The sequence below is a fragment of the Pinus tabuliformis genome, chromosome 1_1 (genome assembly GCF_031772625.1).
Source record: "Pinus tabuliformis cultivar Carrire ecotype Pingquan chromosome 1_1, CPIR1, whole genome shotgun sequence".
Taxonomy (NCBI): domain Eukaryota; kingdom Viridiplantae; phylum Streptophyta; class Pinopsida; order Pinales; family Pinaceae; genus Pinus; species Pinus tabuliformis.
The window spans coordinates 165,026,795-165,044,410 of record NC_142297.1 but is presented as its reverse complement, the minus strand read 5'-3'; the positions used below and the strand labels follow the sequence as shown (position 1 = coordinate 165,044,410).

The 17,616-nt window shown below is 38.8% G+C and overlaps 1 protein-coding gene across 3 annotated transcripts in view; it reads right to left on the bottom strand.

Moving 5' to 3' along the window:
* The window catches only part of LOC149212097 (MADS-box protein SOC1-like), a 424,640-nt gene that overhangs the window by 259,512 nt on the left and 147,512 nt on the right, over positions 1-17,616 (bottom strand). Inside the window, exon 1 of one of the 3 annotated variants that reach the window (XM_089391711.1) lies at positions 14,654-15,298. The exons of the other annotated variants lie outside the window; for them this stretch is intronic. Coding sequence (XP_089247837.1) covers positions 14,654-14,835 — 182 coding nt within the window. The 5' untranslated portion in view covers positions 14,836-15,298. Of the gene's footprint in view, positions 1-14,653; positions 15,299-17,616 lie in introns of those variants that run through there. 3 annotated transcript variants of the gene reach the window in all.

Here is a 17,616-nt window from a genome sequence, read left to right as displayed (position 1 = left end):
TGAGTCTCCCATCATTTTATTTATAATCAACAGATAAAGCCTTTCTCGACCATTATCCTTTATAAAAGCATGCTTTTACATAGAGTGATTTAAAGCATAAAGCTTTGTTACAGCTATCCATAAGCGATGATTTTAGCATGATTTTATTCTTAATTCTATTCTTATCCTAAACTGGGAAAGCATGGAAATCGCTGGCTAAAGGACCCCACTCCTTTGCCTGTAGATTTTTTTGGATTTTTTTTTAATATGTTTGAAGACTTTTTCCTTCTAAGTCACATGCTCCTGCATCAGACTCCTGAGGACAAAACTCTTCATGGGCTCTTGTCCATGAGTTCATCTACAAAACTGCCCAGTTTCTGTAGCATGTCTTCTGTAACCCGAGTAGCTTCAGCGGTCGGCTGTCCCTTCCATTTTACCAAATACTAGAAGTACTCTCATCCCCTTGTCTTCTTAAGCACCTTCCTGTCCAGAATTATTTCTGGCTACAACTCCTTTACTGTGGGTAACTGTTTTACCCAGTCAATCTCTTGGTTCTCTTGATCTTGTGTTGTATCATCTGCAGTCTCATCTTCATATTTGTACAGGGCTACAACATTAAAAATTGGTGATATCCCAACATCAAGGGGTAACTCAATCTCATAGGCATTTGCAGAGAATTTCCTCAATACTTTGCATGGTCCATTTTCTTGAATTTTAATTTATTATACTCCCTCTTTGGAAACCTCTCCTTTCTGAGATGTGCTAAAACCAGTTCTCCAACTTCAAAGTTCACCTCTCTTCTCCCCATGTCTCCTCTGGCTTTGTACTTGATGTTGCTATCTTGCAATTGTTGCTTCACTTGTCATGTATTGCTTGCATTTCTGAAGCAAAATCTTCACCCTCTGCACTTCTCATCTCTTCTTTTCCCAAATTTCTTAATTCAAATATTCCTCTTGGATGCATTCCATAAACAATATGGAATGGGCTCTGTCCTATACTCCTGTCAGGTGAATCATTATATGCATACTCAGCTTGTGCTAACACTTGATCCCATTGCTTTGGATGTTCCGCAGTAAGGCTCCTTAAAAGATTGCCTAAACTCATGTTCACCACTTCAGTCTGTCCATCAGTTTGTGGAAGATAGGTAGAACTAAAACTTAATTTAGTTCCCAGCTTCTTCCATAATGTCCTCCAGAAATGTCCAACAAACTTGGAATCCCTGTCTGAGACAATACTTTTGGGCAACCCATGCAATCTTACAATCTCCTTTAGAAACAAATTAGCAATGTGAGAAGCATCACTAGTTTTATAACAACGAATAAAGTGCGCCATTTTTGAAAATCTGTCAACTACAACAAAAATTGAATCATTACCTCTTTGAGTCTTTGGTAAGCCCGACACAAAATCCATACTTACCATATCCCAAGGCCTATCTGGAATTGCTAATGGGATATACAAACCTGTGTTTTGGTTCCTTGCCTTTGCATATTGATAGATTTTGCAAGGTCTCACATACTTCTCCACTTCATATTTCATTTTCGGCCAGAAATAAAATCTATTTAGTTGTTCAAAAGTCTTCTCTATGCTAAAATGTCCTGCAAGTCCTCCACTATGTCTTTCTTTGATTAAATTCTCCCTCACTGAACAACTTGGTATGCAAAGCTGATTTTTTTAAAATAATAGTCCATCTTGTAAGAAGTAATCCAACCATTTACTTCTATCTGTCAAAACAAGATTTTTACAAGCCTCAAATGCATCTTTAAAATCTGAATCAGTCTCATACAATTCTTTAAGAAAATCAAAACCCAACATTTGGATTTGACTCTCTTGAAATAATAAATTCCTCCTATTTAAGGCATCTGCAACTTTGTTTAACTACGCATTCATATGCTTCAAAACAAAATGGAAACCTTGAAAATACTCTACCCATTTGGCATGTTTCTAGCTGAGCTTTGGCTGCTACATTATAAACTGTAGTGCATGGTTATCTGAATAAAGGATGAATTCCTTTGACATTAAATAGTTCCTCCATTTCTTCAACGACTGTACAACTGCGTAGAACTCCTTATCATAAGAAGAATACTTCTTTTTGGAATCATTTATCTTTTCACTAAAATAAGCTATTGGTCTATGTTCTTGGCTTAAAACACCTCCAACTGCTTCTCTGCTAACATCACACTTTACTTGGAAAGGTTTGTTAAAATCAGGCAGAACCAAAATAGGCTTTTCAGTGATTTTTTTCTTTAATAGCTGAAAATCCTCCTCTACTTCAGCAGTCCCTCTAAATGGTTGTTTTTCCTTCTTTATGGTCTCAATGATAGGTGCATTAATCTCACTAAAATTCTTAATGAATTTTCTATAAAAGCTAGCAAGACCATGAAAACTCCTTACCTAAAAAACACTCTTGAGTGAAGGCCACTCCATAATTGCCTTGATCTTCTCTGGATCAATCTTCAGCCCTTCAGTAGAAATAACAAAACCCAAGTACACTAGCTCTTCTTTCATGAATGAATACTTCTTCAAATTCAGCAATAATTTCTCTTGTTGCAGCCTTTGTAAGACATAATTTAAATGTCTCACGTGCTCCTCCTTAGACCTGCTATAAACTAATATATCGTCCAGGTATACTATTACAAATTTACCAATGAACTCTTTAAGAACTTCATTCATGAGTCTCATAAATGTACTTGGTGCATTTGACAACCCAAAAGCCATTACTCTCCACTCATACAGTCCCTCATTTGTCTTAAAAGCAGTTTTCCACTCATCCCCTTGAAAAATTCATTGCTCCACTCAAGAAATCCATTAAATCTTCAATTCTAGGCAAAGGAAATATGTACCTGATTGTGATTTTATTGATGGCTCTTGAATCTGTACACATTCTCCAGCCTCCATCTTTCTTTGGACTCAGCACTGTTGGCACTGCACAAGGACTCAAGCTTTCTCTGATCAGCCCTTTGTCAAGCAATTATTGCACCTGCTTCCTAACCTCTTCATTTTCTGTAAGAGTCATTCTGTAAGCTGCTTTGTTAAGTAGAGTTGCTCTAGGTATCAAATCTATATGATGGCTGATTCTTCTAATAGGCGGTAATTCATTAGGCAAATCATTAACAATAATATCACAATATTTCTCCAACATTTCTTGAATTTCAATGGGTAAATCAGAAACTTTAGTAGAATTCATTATTACCTTGGGCTTGCAAATTACAGCAAAATTTACCTCATTTTCTTCAATCTGTTTCAAGTATTCCTTTCCTCCAAGTAATAGAGTTTTTGGATCAGTCTTCTTTCCTGGTACATCTTCTTCTTGCAGAGGCAGCAACATATGATTGACACCATCCTTTCCAAACTTATAGGTGTTTCTTCTTCCATCATGCATGGCTCCTCTGTCATATTGCCAAAGTCTTCCAAGCAATATGTGACACACATCCATTGGAATCACATCACATACAATTTTATCTTTATACTTGCCCACCTGAAATTCCACTTGACACTGTTCATTCACCAACAGTTGATGTCCCTTTTTCAACCATGACACCTTGTAAGGTGTTGGATGTTTCATTGTCTTCAGCTTCAATTTCTCCACCACTTCCATAGAGACCAAATTATCAGTGCTGCCACTATCAATGATCATCTGGCAACATTTCCCTTGCACTTTACACACAGTCCTGAATAAAATCTTCCTTTGTGATGGTTCAACCATCTCGTTTGTTGGCTTGAGCAGAACTTTATTAACTACCAAAGATTCTCCTCTCTCTGGTATATTTTATTCTTTTGTCACTGTTGCTGCTGGTGCCTCTCCTTCAACTTGAGCAACAATGGCATTCCTCTGATTTGTTTCTGCATTCTCTGGGCACTCAAAAGCTCTATGTCCCAGCTTGTTACATCCGTAACATCTTATTTCTCTACCTCTTCCTCTAGAAAAAACTCCCTATGCCTCTTGCATCATCTCCTGTGGTTGCATGCTAGGTTGAGCTGCTGCTAGCTCCATCTTTAGGTGGTGTAGATCTTCCTCTACCACCTTGGCTTCCCCTTCCTCGGGAAGTACCTCTCCCTCTAGCAGATTGCTTCCTTATGAGTTTTTCTTCAGCGTTAAATGCTATCTGATAAGCTTCCTCTACTGTTTTAGGAGACAATAGACTTATCTCATCTTGAATGTCCATCCTGAGGCCATTCATATATCTAGCCACCTTCTCATCTGTATCCTGGGCTTGTCCAGCTCTTATGCTTACCTTGTAGAATTCCTCTGTGTATTCTTTTACTGTCAAAGACCTCTGTCTAAGATTTTGCATCTGTCTGAACAAGGTTTGCTGACAAATACTTGACAGATTACCTCTTATCTTTGCTACCATCCTGCTCCAATTCTGATTGGTTGCTTGCCAAGTCTCTTCCTTTCTGCCTGCACACCATCCCACCAAAGCGCTGCATGGGCTTTTAGCTTGGTGGCAGCAAACTTCACTTTCTTCTCATCTTCTCTTTCTTCATAGTCAAAGAATTTCTCCATGCCATTAATCCGGTTTATTAATTCTTCTGAATTCAGTCCTCCTTCATATATTGATACCTCAGTCTTTGGCCTAGTTGTGGATCTCAACAATGACTGCAAGAACCTCATCTCAGGAGTAACTGCTACAGCTTCCTCCTCTACGGCTTCAATCTCTGGTTCACTAACATGTCCATCATCTATGTTTATGCCTGTTGTTAATGCATCCAATCTAGCTTGCATCTGTTGCACAACTTCCATTACTTCAACGTTTGCAACATGCCGTCCTCTTCCACCACATCCTCGTCCTCTTCCAAATCTAAAAGCCATAGTAACTTTCCTTCTCTTGCTTCTGAGATTCAATCCAATGTCAGCTGGCTGCTCTGATACCACTAATAGTGGCCTGGGTGCGGGTGATATGGACAGCCTCTCAAACTTGGCAACAATTTCTTCAATATCAAGACAAATTTCTCCCTCTATTTGTGTTGACGTACCAGTTATTTATTGTTAACTGACAGCATCATGGATTCCCCTTTGATCGCCCCAACCCTTGTTATCGACAATATTTCTCACACAGAACTCTTATCCTTTATCGAGACTGTAATTCCAAAGGAATGACAGTAATACATTATCGTTGCTTTTAAACAAGTGGAAATGTGTTTATAACGCAACATACACGATCAGCAGGGTTTTGTTCCAAAAGAACAAAATATACTATCGGCTCTTTAGAACCATTGTTGCGGCCTATAAACAATCTAGGTTTATTATGAAGAGTTGATACTATTGGCGCTTTTATATTCAAAGTATTGTGTTATACGCAACATACACTATCGGCGCTTTTATGGTCCTTCCTCCCTTCTTCCGATGCGACATATATATGTATATATCGGAGATCGCAATCGACGATCCCGCTATTCCAAGGGCTTGGCTTCCCTGCTCCAAACTTGCGACACAATACACTTGGGGACCCGATGCCCTTTCCACCCTTCTCTATAATGTTTCGGGTCCGAACTGTCGGGACTTCGACGCTCGGCGGTTCCAAAGGCTCTCCACTCCACTTGCGCTTCTCCGATGCGATATTGGTTCGGACCTGATACGAGTATGAACCAAATCCAATAAAGTTTCAGGTCCGGAACTATGTTCCGGTTAGGAAATATCACAATTCCTCTGTGTAAAACAGAGTTGCCCACGGGACTCTATAAAATGATTTAAGAAGCCTACGCGCACCAATATGAAGGGAAAACGATCCAAAAGGCTTCAGCCAAAGCATCAATTGGAAATTAAGGCAAACTCATGGATTTTCAAATTCAAAAGAAAGCGATTGGACAAATACACACACACAATTATCAATTAACAGAGAAGATGTTTTCAGTTGATAATGCTTCCGACTCTGAACTCACTATGAGTCTCCCGTCATTTTATTTATAATCAATAGATAAAGCTTTTCTTGGCCATTATCCTTTATAAAAGCATGCTTTTACATAGAGTTATTTAGAGCGTAAAACTTTGTTACAGCTATCCATAAGCGATGATTTTAACATGATTTTATTCTTAATTCTATTCTTATCCTAAACTAGGAAAGCATCGAAATTGCTGGCTAAAGGACCCAACTCCCCCTTGCCTGTAGATTTTTTTAGATTTTTTTGAATATGTTTGAAGATTCTTTCTTTCTAAGTCACATGCTCCTGCATCACAGAGTAACCCCGATGGTTTGATTCTGCCTCCAGCGTGGCACGTATGAATGCTTCATGTGCCAATGTATCCGACGCAAAAGGGTTCGTTATGGACATCATTCTTTATGCAGGGCAGGGTGTGCAAATGGAGGGACCTTCTGAACTACGTAGGTAGGGGAATAACCACAGTGAGAAAAGTGCGTCAGAATGTGGTAGGTCAACCAATAGGTGTATCCTACACAAATCTTACCACCAGGAATGTCTCGGGATGCCAACCATCAGGCGCAGAGTGATATATACAGGCGCTGTCTATAATGCGACTTTTTGGAGATTCCGGTGACGGAATCCGGGGGAAAAAATTGAGGTTAAATCTTGATTTGTATTATTTAAAATGGTTTTTTAACTGCATATTTGGATTCAGCACCCTGAAAAACCCTAGGACACTTTGATTATGCAGAAACTAGCTATCAAAATTGCGATTCCAATAAATTGCTACCGGATTTTGACCGGAAAAACCCACCGGAAAAGCTTCCAAAAAGTCACATTATAGACAACTGGATATATACATGCCACAATACAAGCGCCTTCCACCAAACGAGGAAATTGTTGCCGGATCGCAGTCCGAAAAGGGAAAGATTGGAAGAGTGCAATAGAAAAATAAATTGCCCGATCCGGACCCCAGAACACATCTACCAATGGCCAAAATGGTCAGAATCTAACAGTCAGGGATATATCGATAATGACCCTTGTCACTTCATGTAAGAGATGCCCCAACATCCCTCCGTCGGAATATTCAAATTGTACAGGAAACCAATAACCAGTGGCCGGAGCAGCCCGTCAGCCCCGATGCACCAGTGCCCAAGGAAAAACTCCCATGAGACTCAACAATCACCACGAGAGCTGAAGCTGGATACACATCTAACCTTCACAACAACAGCAGCAACACCCCAGACAAGTTCCTTGCATGGCCTAGAAATAATGAAGGAATTCACCCAACGTTGCCGGAGGGTATAGTAGTTTATAGGACTCAGACAAGATCCCTCACCCGGATTGTGTTGTGGGCAGGCCAGAGAAATGATATCAGTCCAAATAAACATCTAATCACGTGATAGAGGAAGGAAAATGATTCCTAATCATGCAAATTAATATATAGATGGCAATAAAGAAAATCATCAAAATATGTATTATCTCAAACAGTAATAAGGTAAACAAGCCATCCTGGCAATCAATAAGCATTTCCCAGCCACAGACCACACCAAATAAACCAATATATCAACCCACTATCCTGATAATTAGTTCCACAGCAGAGACGGCAGCGAAGTCCATAAGCTACCCCATCCCTACCAAACACTATTCACAACACCGAGAAGCTCTATCTACCAGCCTGTTGGAATTTTCTGATAAATTCCATAACAGACAGACAAAAATCGCACTCTGTTTTTACACAGAAAAACAGAAAAAATCGCTTGCTGGAAACAGTGTTTCAGCAACACAGTTTTTTTTCAATTGCTGAAACAGGTGTTTCAGCAACGCTGATCGTGGTGTTTCAGCAACGTAAATTTTTGACGTCAAGTATTTTTTAAGTTACGGTGTAACAGCAACAGGAAAATAACTTGCGTTTAATAAAAGTAAACTAACTGTTACAGGAATTTCATAAGAGATTGTGCTTGAAAAAAAACGCTGTTGTTTTACACAAATAAGATCTGTGTTCTTTCTTAGTAAACAAACATAAAACAAATTACATACAAATCTGCACTGCTGTGCATTTTTGCCTTTCCGCTCTCTGCTACACTGTTGCGTTTACATTGCTGTGCACTGCCGTGCCTTTCTGGAAGAATTTATCTTCACGCTGCTGCGTGCTCTTCTCTGCTGTGTATCACTCTGCTGCTACAGCTGCTAACTATAAAACAGAACTGCTGTGCGGTATTTATATGCTGAAAGATATTTGATTAAAACAATAAAATATTACAAAATATCTTCTAATGTTTATCTCAGAATTTATTGCAGCAAGGCGGTGATGCCTTTATCAAAAAACAAGTCAGCTGTCTGCAGGGGAAATCATCTGAAACTTTAATGCATATTAATGTGCAGAAATATCAAAGGCGACTTGGCTGCACCGAACAGCCTGTAACATTTACTGAAAATCAGATTCCTGTGCAGCTGTTCATTGTTGCAGTTGGAATTAAATTCCAACACTCCCCCTTAATTTCAACTGCTGCATACCCAGACATTTTCTGAAATGATCAAAACCTTTCTTTGCTAATGGTTTTGTCAAGATGTCTGCAAGCTAATCCTCTGTTCTGCAGTGCTGCAAAACAATCTCACCATTGTTAACCAATTCACGTATGAAGTGATATTTGGTGTCTATGTGCTTTGTTATTTTATGAAAAACAGAGTTTTTAGACAATGCTATTGCTGAGCTATTGTCACAGTAAATGGTTGTGCCATTTTCTTGTTCATGACACAAATCTTTGAGAACTCTTCTCAGCCATACTGCTTGGCATGCTGCTGCTGTTGCTGCCGCATACTCTGCCTCTGCTGTTGACAAAGCCACAACTGGTTGCTTCTTGGAAGCCCATGAGATGGCTCCCGATCCCATATGAAACACATATCCCGATGTGCTTTTCCTATCATCAACACTTCCAGCCCAATCACTGTCAGTGTAACCTGTCAACATGAAACTTTCAGAAGAGGAGTATAAAATACCAAACCCCTTCGTTCCATTCACATACCTTAGAATTCTCTTGGCTGCCTGCCAATGAGTCTCTTTCGGTCTTTCCATAAATCTGGAAATTAAACTCACAGCGTGCATAATGTCCGGCCTAGTTGCAGTCAAGTACATAAGGCTGCCAACTATGCTCTTGTACAATTTTGGATCAAAATATTTGCTGCTGTCTTCTTTGGTTAATTTCAGCCCCACTACTGTTGGAGTCACAGCAGCCTTGCTGTTCTGCATGTTAAATCTCTTCAAAACAGCTTCTACATATTTATCTTGAGAAATGAAAACACCATTTTCACTTTGGTCTACTTCAATTCCAAGAAAATATCTTAAGAAGCCTAAGTCAGTCATTTCAAATTCACTCTTCATGACTGCTTTAAAATCAGCAATGAGAGAAGCATCATTGCTAGTAAAAATCAGATCATCTACATATAAAACAACAATAATAATCTTACCGTCATTCTGCTTTATGTAGAGTGTGGGTTCACTATCACACTTAGCAAACCCATTCTCAATCAGATAAGCATCAATTCTGCTGTACCATGCTCTTGGAGCTTGCTTCAGCCCATAAAGAGCCTTCTTCAGTTTACAAACTTTATGCTCTTGTCCTTCAACTTCATAGCCTGGAGGTTGATCAACATAAACCTCTTCTTTTAACACTCCATTCAGGAATGCAGATTTAACATCCATCTGATAAATCTTCCATTTGTGTTGTGCTGCAATAGACAACACTATTCTGACTGTTTCCATCCTTGCTACTGGTGCAAAGGTTTCATCATAGTCTCTGCCTTGTTGCTGCTTGTAGCCTTTCACAACAAGTCTTGCTTTATGCCTGTCAATCTTACCTTCAGCATTGCTCTTGGTCTTATAAACCCACTTAACTCCAATGGCATCTTTGCCTTTAGGGAGATCCACTAACTCCCATGTTTTACTCTTCTCAATTGCACCAATTTCTTCATTCATTGCTTCAATCCATTTATTTTCATTTACAACATCTTCAAAATGGATTGGGTCATCAATATGACAATACAAAGCAAATAATGAATTCAGACCGGTATTGTTACTTACCTCTCCTTGTTCATAAATCTCATTTAGATTTCTGAATCTTGGTCTTCTTGGTGTGCTTGGAGTTCCATCCGAACTTGAGGGTGTATTTGATCCCTGTGGTGTTTCAGCAGTAGCTGTTTGTGGTGTAACAGCATCTGTTCTTCCTTGACTTCTCAAGGCTGTTCGGATTCCAGCTTGTGGCGTGGTTTGTTGTACTTGCTGTGGTGTAGGAGGAGCCACCAAGGAAGGATTATTTGCTGTTGTCCCTTCCTCTTCTTCTTCATGAGACACTATTGTCTTCACATTCACTGTTTTTTCCAAGCTTCCATCCCAAGCTTCATCTTCAATGAACTGCACATCTCTGCTTACTATTAACTTCTTGGTGGATGGATTATAGAGTTTGTATGCTTTTGACTCATCACAATAGCAAATAAAGACACACTTCTCCCCCTTACTATCAAGCTTTTTTCTTAGCTGATCTGGTACATGTGCATATGCCACACAACTGAATACTCTCATGTGAGTGACAGTTTGCTTTTGACCACTCCATGCCTCTTCTGGTATTCTGTTCATGACAGCTTTAGTTGGGCATCTATTCAAGATGTAAACTGCGCAAGTAACAGCTTCTGCCCAATACTCATACGGCAAGTGTTTTGCCTTCAGCATACTTCTGACCATGTCAAGAATGGTCCTATTCTTTCTTTCAGCAACACCGTTTTGCTGAGGTGTATACCTTGCTGTGAACTGCTTTTGTATGCCATTCTCTCTGCAAAAACGCAGAAATTCTTGGAGATGTACTCTCCTCCTCTATCTGTTCTGAGCACTTTGATATAATGCCCACTCTGCTTTTCAACAAGAGTTTTGAAGTGGCGGAATTTCTCAAACACTTCACTCTTCTGTTTCAGCATATACACCCATGTCTTTCTGGTGTAATCATCAATAAAAGTTAAAACATATCTATTTCCAGCAAATGATGGTATTTGCATCGGTCCACACACATCAGAGTGAACAATTTCCAAGGGTGCTTTTGCCCTTATACTCTTTCCTGCTGGAAAGCTTTCTTTATGTTGCTTGCCCAAGATGCAGCCTTCACAAAGGCTGTCCGGTTTCTCAATCAACGGCAATCCCTTTACCATGCCCTTTCTGTGCAACAGATTCAGGCCTCCGAAATTGAGATGTCCAAATCTCAAATGCCACAACCAATTCACATCTTTCACCTGTTCTTGAAAGACTTCTTGTGTTACAGCCGCAATAGTTCTGCCTTCCTTCAAATCTGCCCTGAGTTTGAGAGGAAACATTCTATTGCTGGTCATCTGCACCTGTGCAATGATCTTCTTACTTGGAGGTATGTCTCTGATAGTACACAAATCATCTTTGAAGAACACGTTGTAACCTTTGTTCATGAGCTGTCCAATGCTCAAAAGATTACATTTCAGACCAGGTACATAGTATACAGCTTGCACAGTCATCTGTTCTCCATTTTTTGCTCGGATATTGACACTGCCCTTACCCTTGACAGTTATCTTATCATCAGTCCCTGTTGTTACCTCAGATTTCACATTTTCATCCAGATTGGCAAACATTGCAATATTTCCAGTCATGTGATTACTACAACCTGAGTCTAAGAACCAAAAATCATCTTGTTTGTCTTGTGCTATGTTACATGTTAACAGCACATTCTTTGGGTTCTTATCTTCTTCATTTGCAAAATTAACATTCTGCCTATTGTTCATGTCATTTTGTTTTTTCTTGCATTCATTGGCATAGTGCCCAAATTTTTTACAATAATGACATTGGACTTGGGATTTGTCATACCTTTGTCCATGAGCTTGCTGTTTGCTTGAACCTTCAGCTTGGTTCTGATTGCAGCTCCTTCCGCTTGTGCTAGCTGGATAATTTCTGCCTCTGTTTTGGCTTCTTCCACGACCTCTGTAATTTGCTCTGCTTCCACCTCTTCTTTGGCCAAAAGACATCTGAGTCTTGAATGCTTGCTCAAAAGAGGAATCTGTTCCTCTACTCAGTCTGTGTTCATGAGACAACAGAGAAGCACTCAGCTCATCTACCGTGAACTGTGAGAGATCTTTTGTTTCTTCTATTGCCACCACAATAGATTCAAACCTTGAGGGTAAACATCTCAAGATTTTCTCTACAACCCTTCTATCTTCAAGAATCTCTCCATGAGATCTTATCTGGGTTATCAAGCCAATAACCTGGGTGAAGAATGAATCTATTGTATCAGATTCCTTCATGCTGAGATTTTCAAAGTCTCTCCTCAACATCTGCAACTTTGCAGTCTTCACCTTCTCCATGCCTTGGTAGGCAGTTTGGAGAATATCCCATGCCTCCTTAGATTTTGTTGCTGCTGCAATCCGCGGAAAAACACTTTCATGTACTGATTGGAAGAGGAAAAAGAAGGCTTTGGCATCCTTCTTCTTGTCACTCTTCAACTGGTCTCTTTCTGCTGCTGTCAAAGCAGCCAGTGCTGTTGCATCTGCAGGTTCAGCATAACCTGTTTCAACCAGCTCCCATATTCCTTGAGAAGCAAACAATGCTTTCATTGTTATGGACCAATAACTGTAATTTTTCCCATTAAACTGAGGCAGTTGGGGATTTGTCAAACCTGTTCCAGCATCTGCCATCTTAACCTGTACTGGTAAAGAAAAGGTACTCACTGTATTTTGAAAAACAAGCAAAAACTTTCTCTGCTAGAAAAATCTGCTTAACAAACTTCTTACAGCTCCTACAGTGAAAAACAAGCTCTATTTTTGACTCACTGAGTGCCTAGACTAGCTCCGATACCATGTTGGAATTTTCTGATAAATTCCATAACAGACAGACAAAAATCGCACTCTGTTTTTACACAGAAAAACAGAAAAAATCGCTTGCTGGAAACGGTGTTTCAGCAACACAGTTTTTTTTTCAGTTGCTGAAACAGGTGTTTCAGCAACGCTGATCGTGGTGTTTCAGCAACGTAAATTTTTGACGTCAAGTATTTTTTAAGTTACGGTGTAACAGCAACAGGAAAATAACTTGCGTTTAATAAAAGTAAACTAACTGTTACAGGAATTTCATAAGAGATTGTGCTTGAAAAAAAAAACGCTGCTGTTTTACACAAATAAGATCTGTGTTCTTTCTTAGTAAACAAACATAAAACAAATTACATACAAATCTGCACTGCTGTGCATTTTTGCCTTTCCGCTCTCTGCTACACTGTTGCGTTTACACTGCTGTGCACTGTCGTGCCTTTCTGGAAGAATTTATCTTCACGCTGCTGCGTGCTCTTCTCTGCTGTGTATCACTCTGCTGCTACAGCTGCTAACTATAAAACAGAACTGCTGTGCGGTATTTATATGCTGAAAGATATTTGATTAAAACAATAAAATATTACAAAATATCTTCTAATGTTTATCTCAGAATTTATTGCAGCAAGGCGGTGATGCCTTTATCAAAAAACAAGTCGGCTGTCTGCAGGGGAAATCATCTGAAACTTTAATGCATATTAATGTGCAGAAATATCAAAGGCGACTTGGCTGCACCGAACAGCCTGTAACATTTACTGAAAATCAGATTCCTGTGCAGCTGTTCATTGTTGCAGTTGGAATTAAATTCCAACACAGCCCAGGGGTTACCCGTCGTAAATCTATCATACAGAGACAACAGTAACCAGTCCATAATCCATAGTAAGTGATCCGGCGTTGTTAGCATAAGGGAGCAAATACATACCTTCAACCCTATAGTACATACCATCCAGACAGTGCAACATCCCACCGACGGCAAAGAATATCCTTGCCGGAGATGGACCTTCAATCCCTATTGCTATTGCTGGAGATGGGACCTTCTATCCCTATTGCTATTGCTGGAGATGGCGAGCTTCCCCCATGTTCCAAGCCTCTTTGCCTCAGCCTAGTCCTCGCCTTCGCCGTCTCTGCCTGCAGTGCTACAGTTCCTCATCAGAAGCTATCCTCTCTGTCATGTAAAACTCATTGGTTGTGATCTTTGAATACCAAAGGGGATTTTTCAATGATTAATCCATAAATTTCAGCTTCCAATTGAATTTTTCTAAATTGTAAATGAGCCACCTTACAGAACTAGTGTTTCTGCGAAGTTCGAAAGCGTCGAACTCAAAGCAAACCTTCTAAACCCTCTGGATTAAATAAGGTTGAATATATTCCTGTTTTTGTTAACGGGAAGAAAGGAAAATGAATGTACGACGGAATTTAACATTACAAGAATAACCCTAAGCCACGCTAAAGTCGCAGAAACAAGTCTGCACTTATCAGGAAAGCATATTGTTGGTCCTAAATAACTCGATAAGTTTATTTCGAAACTCCAGACTTCGAAAATCCAATGTAACTTCTGTTCGTTAGAGGATCATTCAGCACTCGAGATACGGATAGTTATTCCCAAACGTTTCGTTGATTAGGTATATCTGCGAATGTGTGAAGAAAACACAGAGAAGTCGAAACTTTTGCCCAGGTAGTGTATCAGGAAACCAAACTGTTAGACTCTAAAGAACTCGATAAGTTTGTTCTAAGGACCGATGCATCCATCAGAAACCCTAGATTTCCAATATCCAAAATGACTGCAGGTTTATGGCCGGACCATTGGGCAGTCGACATCCAGATAATTATTCCCCAAACATTATTGATTATTGTATATAAGCCATCGTGTGAAAAGATAGAGAGAGCTAATGAAAAAAGAAAAGATAGAGAGAAGCCGAAACTTATAAGAGAATATTGCATTAACCATACATACCAGGTACCTGAGAATTCATAGACCTTCCCTCTGGCGGACAAAACAATAAGTCCCAGTTCAACATCGCAGAGCACCGCAAGCTCGTAAGCTTTCTTCAGCAACCCATTTCTGCGCTTAGAAAACGTAACCTGCCTGCTGGTCGCGCTCTCTATCTTTCTCAACTGAGTCTTCCCCTTTCCCATTCTCCCCTCCTTTTTTTCGTTTGCCTCCCTCTCAGAAACTCTCGGGCAAGAGGATCGGAATAATATCCCAGTAAAAAACTTCAGGATATAAAATAGAGTTCAATAGTGGCTTCTACAACTAACTATTGAAACCATACACTCCAAATACAGTATGCTTCTACAATCATGCTCCAAGTCTCTATCACGAAGATGAGGATTACGAAGATGAGGAATACTCTTCTATTCGAAAATACTGGTAGAAAGGCAATTATCTGAGTCTCTCCCGTCTAAGTGCGGGCCCGCGCACCGGAGTACTGTTTCACACCCTGTTGTATCCACAGCCCTTCAAAGTTCTACAAAGATATGGCGTTGGCGTTGTCTACGGAGACCATAAATTTTCCCGGCAAGTTAATTTTTAGGGTGGTTTTTTCGTTTTCAAAAGGTCCGACTTTTAGAGTGTTTTTTTGGGTGTTTTTTTTGTTTTCAAAAGATCTGACTTTGAGAGTGTTTTCTGTTTCCAAAAGATCCGACTTCGAGAGTGTTTTTTGTTTTCAAAAGATCTGACTTTTAGAGTGTTTTAATTGTTTTTTAATGATGGTAATAAATTTAGCATTGTTAAAAACTTACCACCCATGAAAAAAATCTCCAAATTTGAACACTATAACATAAATTTCCTAAAATTTTAACAAAAATCATGCTAAAATTTTCACTATTTTCAGGCCAACTTTTAGCCTGGATAAACTACTCTCAAACGAATTACATAGAGTACGAGAAATCAATTAAGGTAGACCGATCTCTGATTCTGTACTAATTGTCGACTTCGTTCACGTGATAAAGAGTACGTATGGCTTAAAATGAACCATAAAACGAACTAAAAATACTTCTTCCAATGTCCTTCTTTCCGTGACCGGTACGGTGTATGCGTTCGATATCTGAACAGAAAATATGGGCGTCAGAATAGACGACGGTGTCGTCCATCGCGCTTTTTCAATAACTCATAAGTGAGATATGCCGGTAGCGGTGACCACTTTGGATGTAACACTAGTTTACGTTTCATAGTAGAGATGCAACGTGTAGATTTTGGATTATTTCAGCATAATAGGTGTTACCCTTTCTCAAGATCACCAATTATGCTGCTTTTGGATTTTCAGTTGCAGTTGATTCCTTGGGCGTTGCGTGATGCTTTCATGAGGATTTTGGGTTTCATGTCGTATTCTATAATAATTTTATGATCACATGTCTTTGTCATGGATTTCGCTTCAAATCAAAAACCTAGAGAAGTTTTCTGTTTCAGTGTTTCTTGTTGGATTTTTTGTGTTTATGTAATTCACTTGGACAATCCAAATTTTAGGTTTTTTATTTCAGTGTTTCCCGTTGTTGGATTTTTTTTATTTATGTAATTCATTTAGACAATCCAAACAGTCCCGAATGTTTCAGGAGTATTTTTAATAGAGAAAAACTATCTTATATATTTTGACTTTTTTTTGAAGTCTTTTGTAATATGTGATTTATTTGAACAATTCAAACAATTTCAAATGTTACAAGAGCATTTTAAGGTAGAAAAACTATTAATTTATGTTGTTCTTTTCTTTTAAATAGATCTTTGAATTACTAATTTCCAAACAGAGGTTTGTTGTTGTGATTTGCAATCTTGTTAGCCATTATGTTCATTCACACTATGGATCCTTGGCCGGATTTAAAGTTTAATGGAATGTAGAAGGTTTGAAGACTATGCGATATGCTATTTTCATAGTTTCACAAATTTTCATGGAAAATAATAATTTGATGTTAAAAAAATTAAATAAATAATCCATGACAGTGTGCAGGATGATGCTTATCTTTCAGCCATGTCAACAAAATAAGGAGAATAAACAATGTTTTTTAAAGTAAACTAATTATATAAGACTGGTAATGATTTATACAACTCACATTCCTAAATCTGTGTATAAATCCTCCACCAACGAGTAAGCAAGGCACCTTTGGCCTCTGAGTAAAATTCTTATTAACCATGCCCTAGATCTAGTCGATATAGGACTTCATCATTGTTATTACATAATAATGGGGCTTAAGGCTTCGGTTTATAGTTAAGGAGAGGCTTTTTTCTCTCAATTTGAAGCTATTTGAGAGTGGTTGTGATGGCCGGTTGTGAATAGGTTCAAACACTATAACCACTTTTATCAATTGTTGTAAGAGTGCCAAAAACTTGGGGATGATTTGATAAAAGATATTAGAGAATGCAAGTGATTATAGCCATTGTGTTTAAACCAATTATATACTATATGTAATAGCAAATTATTTGAGATATGTTGTTGTGTATTTATGTTTATTTTCAATTGAATTGTAAATCCTAACACTTCTCCTTTTAATATTGAAATTGAGTTTGGTCATAGCAATTCTCTAGTAATTTAACTGTGTGTACAATATCACAGGTGATTGTGAATTTACTACATCAAGTCATATTTAAAAAAGTAGAATCATAGGGGAATTCAAACAATTACAGAGATGAGAGGAGCACTAGGTAGGATTTCCAAACAGAAATGCATGGACCCTAAGGAGTATAGCAGCACATGGTCTCCAAAACAACAAAGAAAGTTCAACATGGAAAGGCAATGTGTCAAACACAACATTAGTTGCTATGAATGAGAGGAAGATGATGCAGATGCAATTGTAAGTGACTAAATATGTATTAAAAAGAAGGAATAGATAGCTCCAACGGAAAGGAAATGTATTGGGTAGATGTTATAAGGGAAGACAATTTGAGTAAACATCTTGTATAGACATTGTAAAACTATATTGACATCA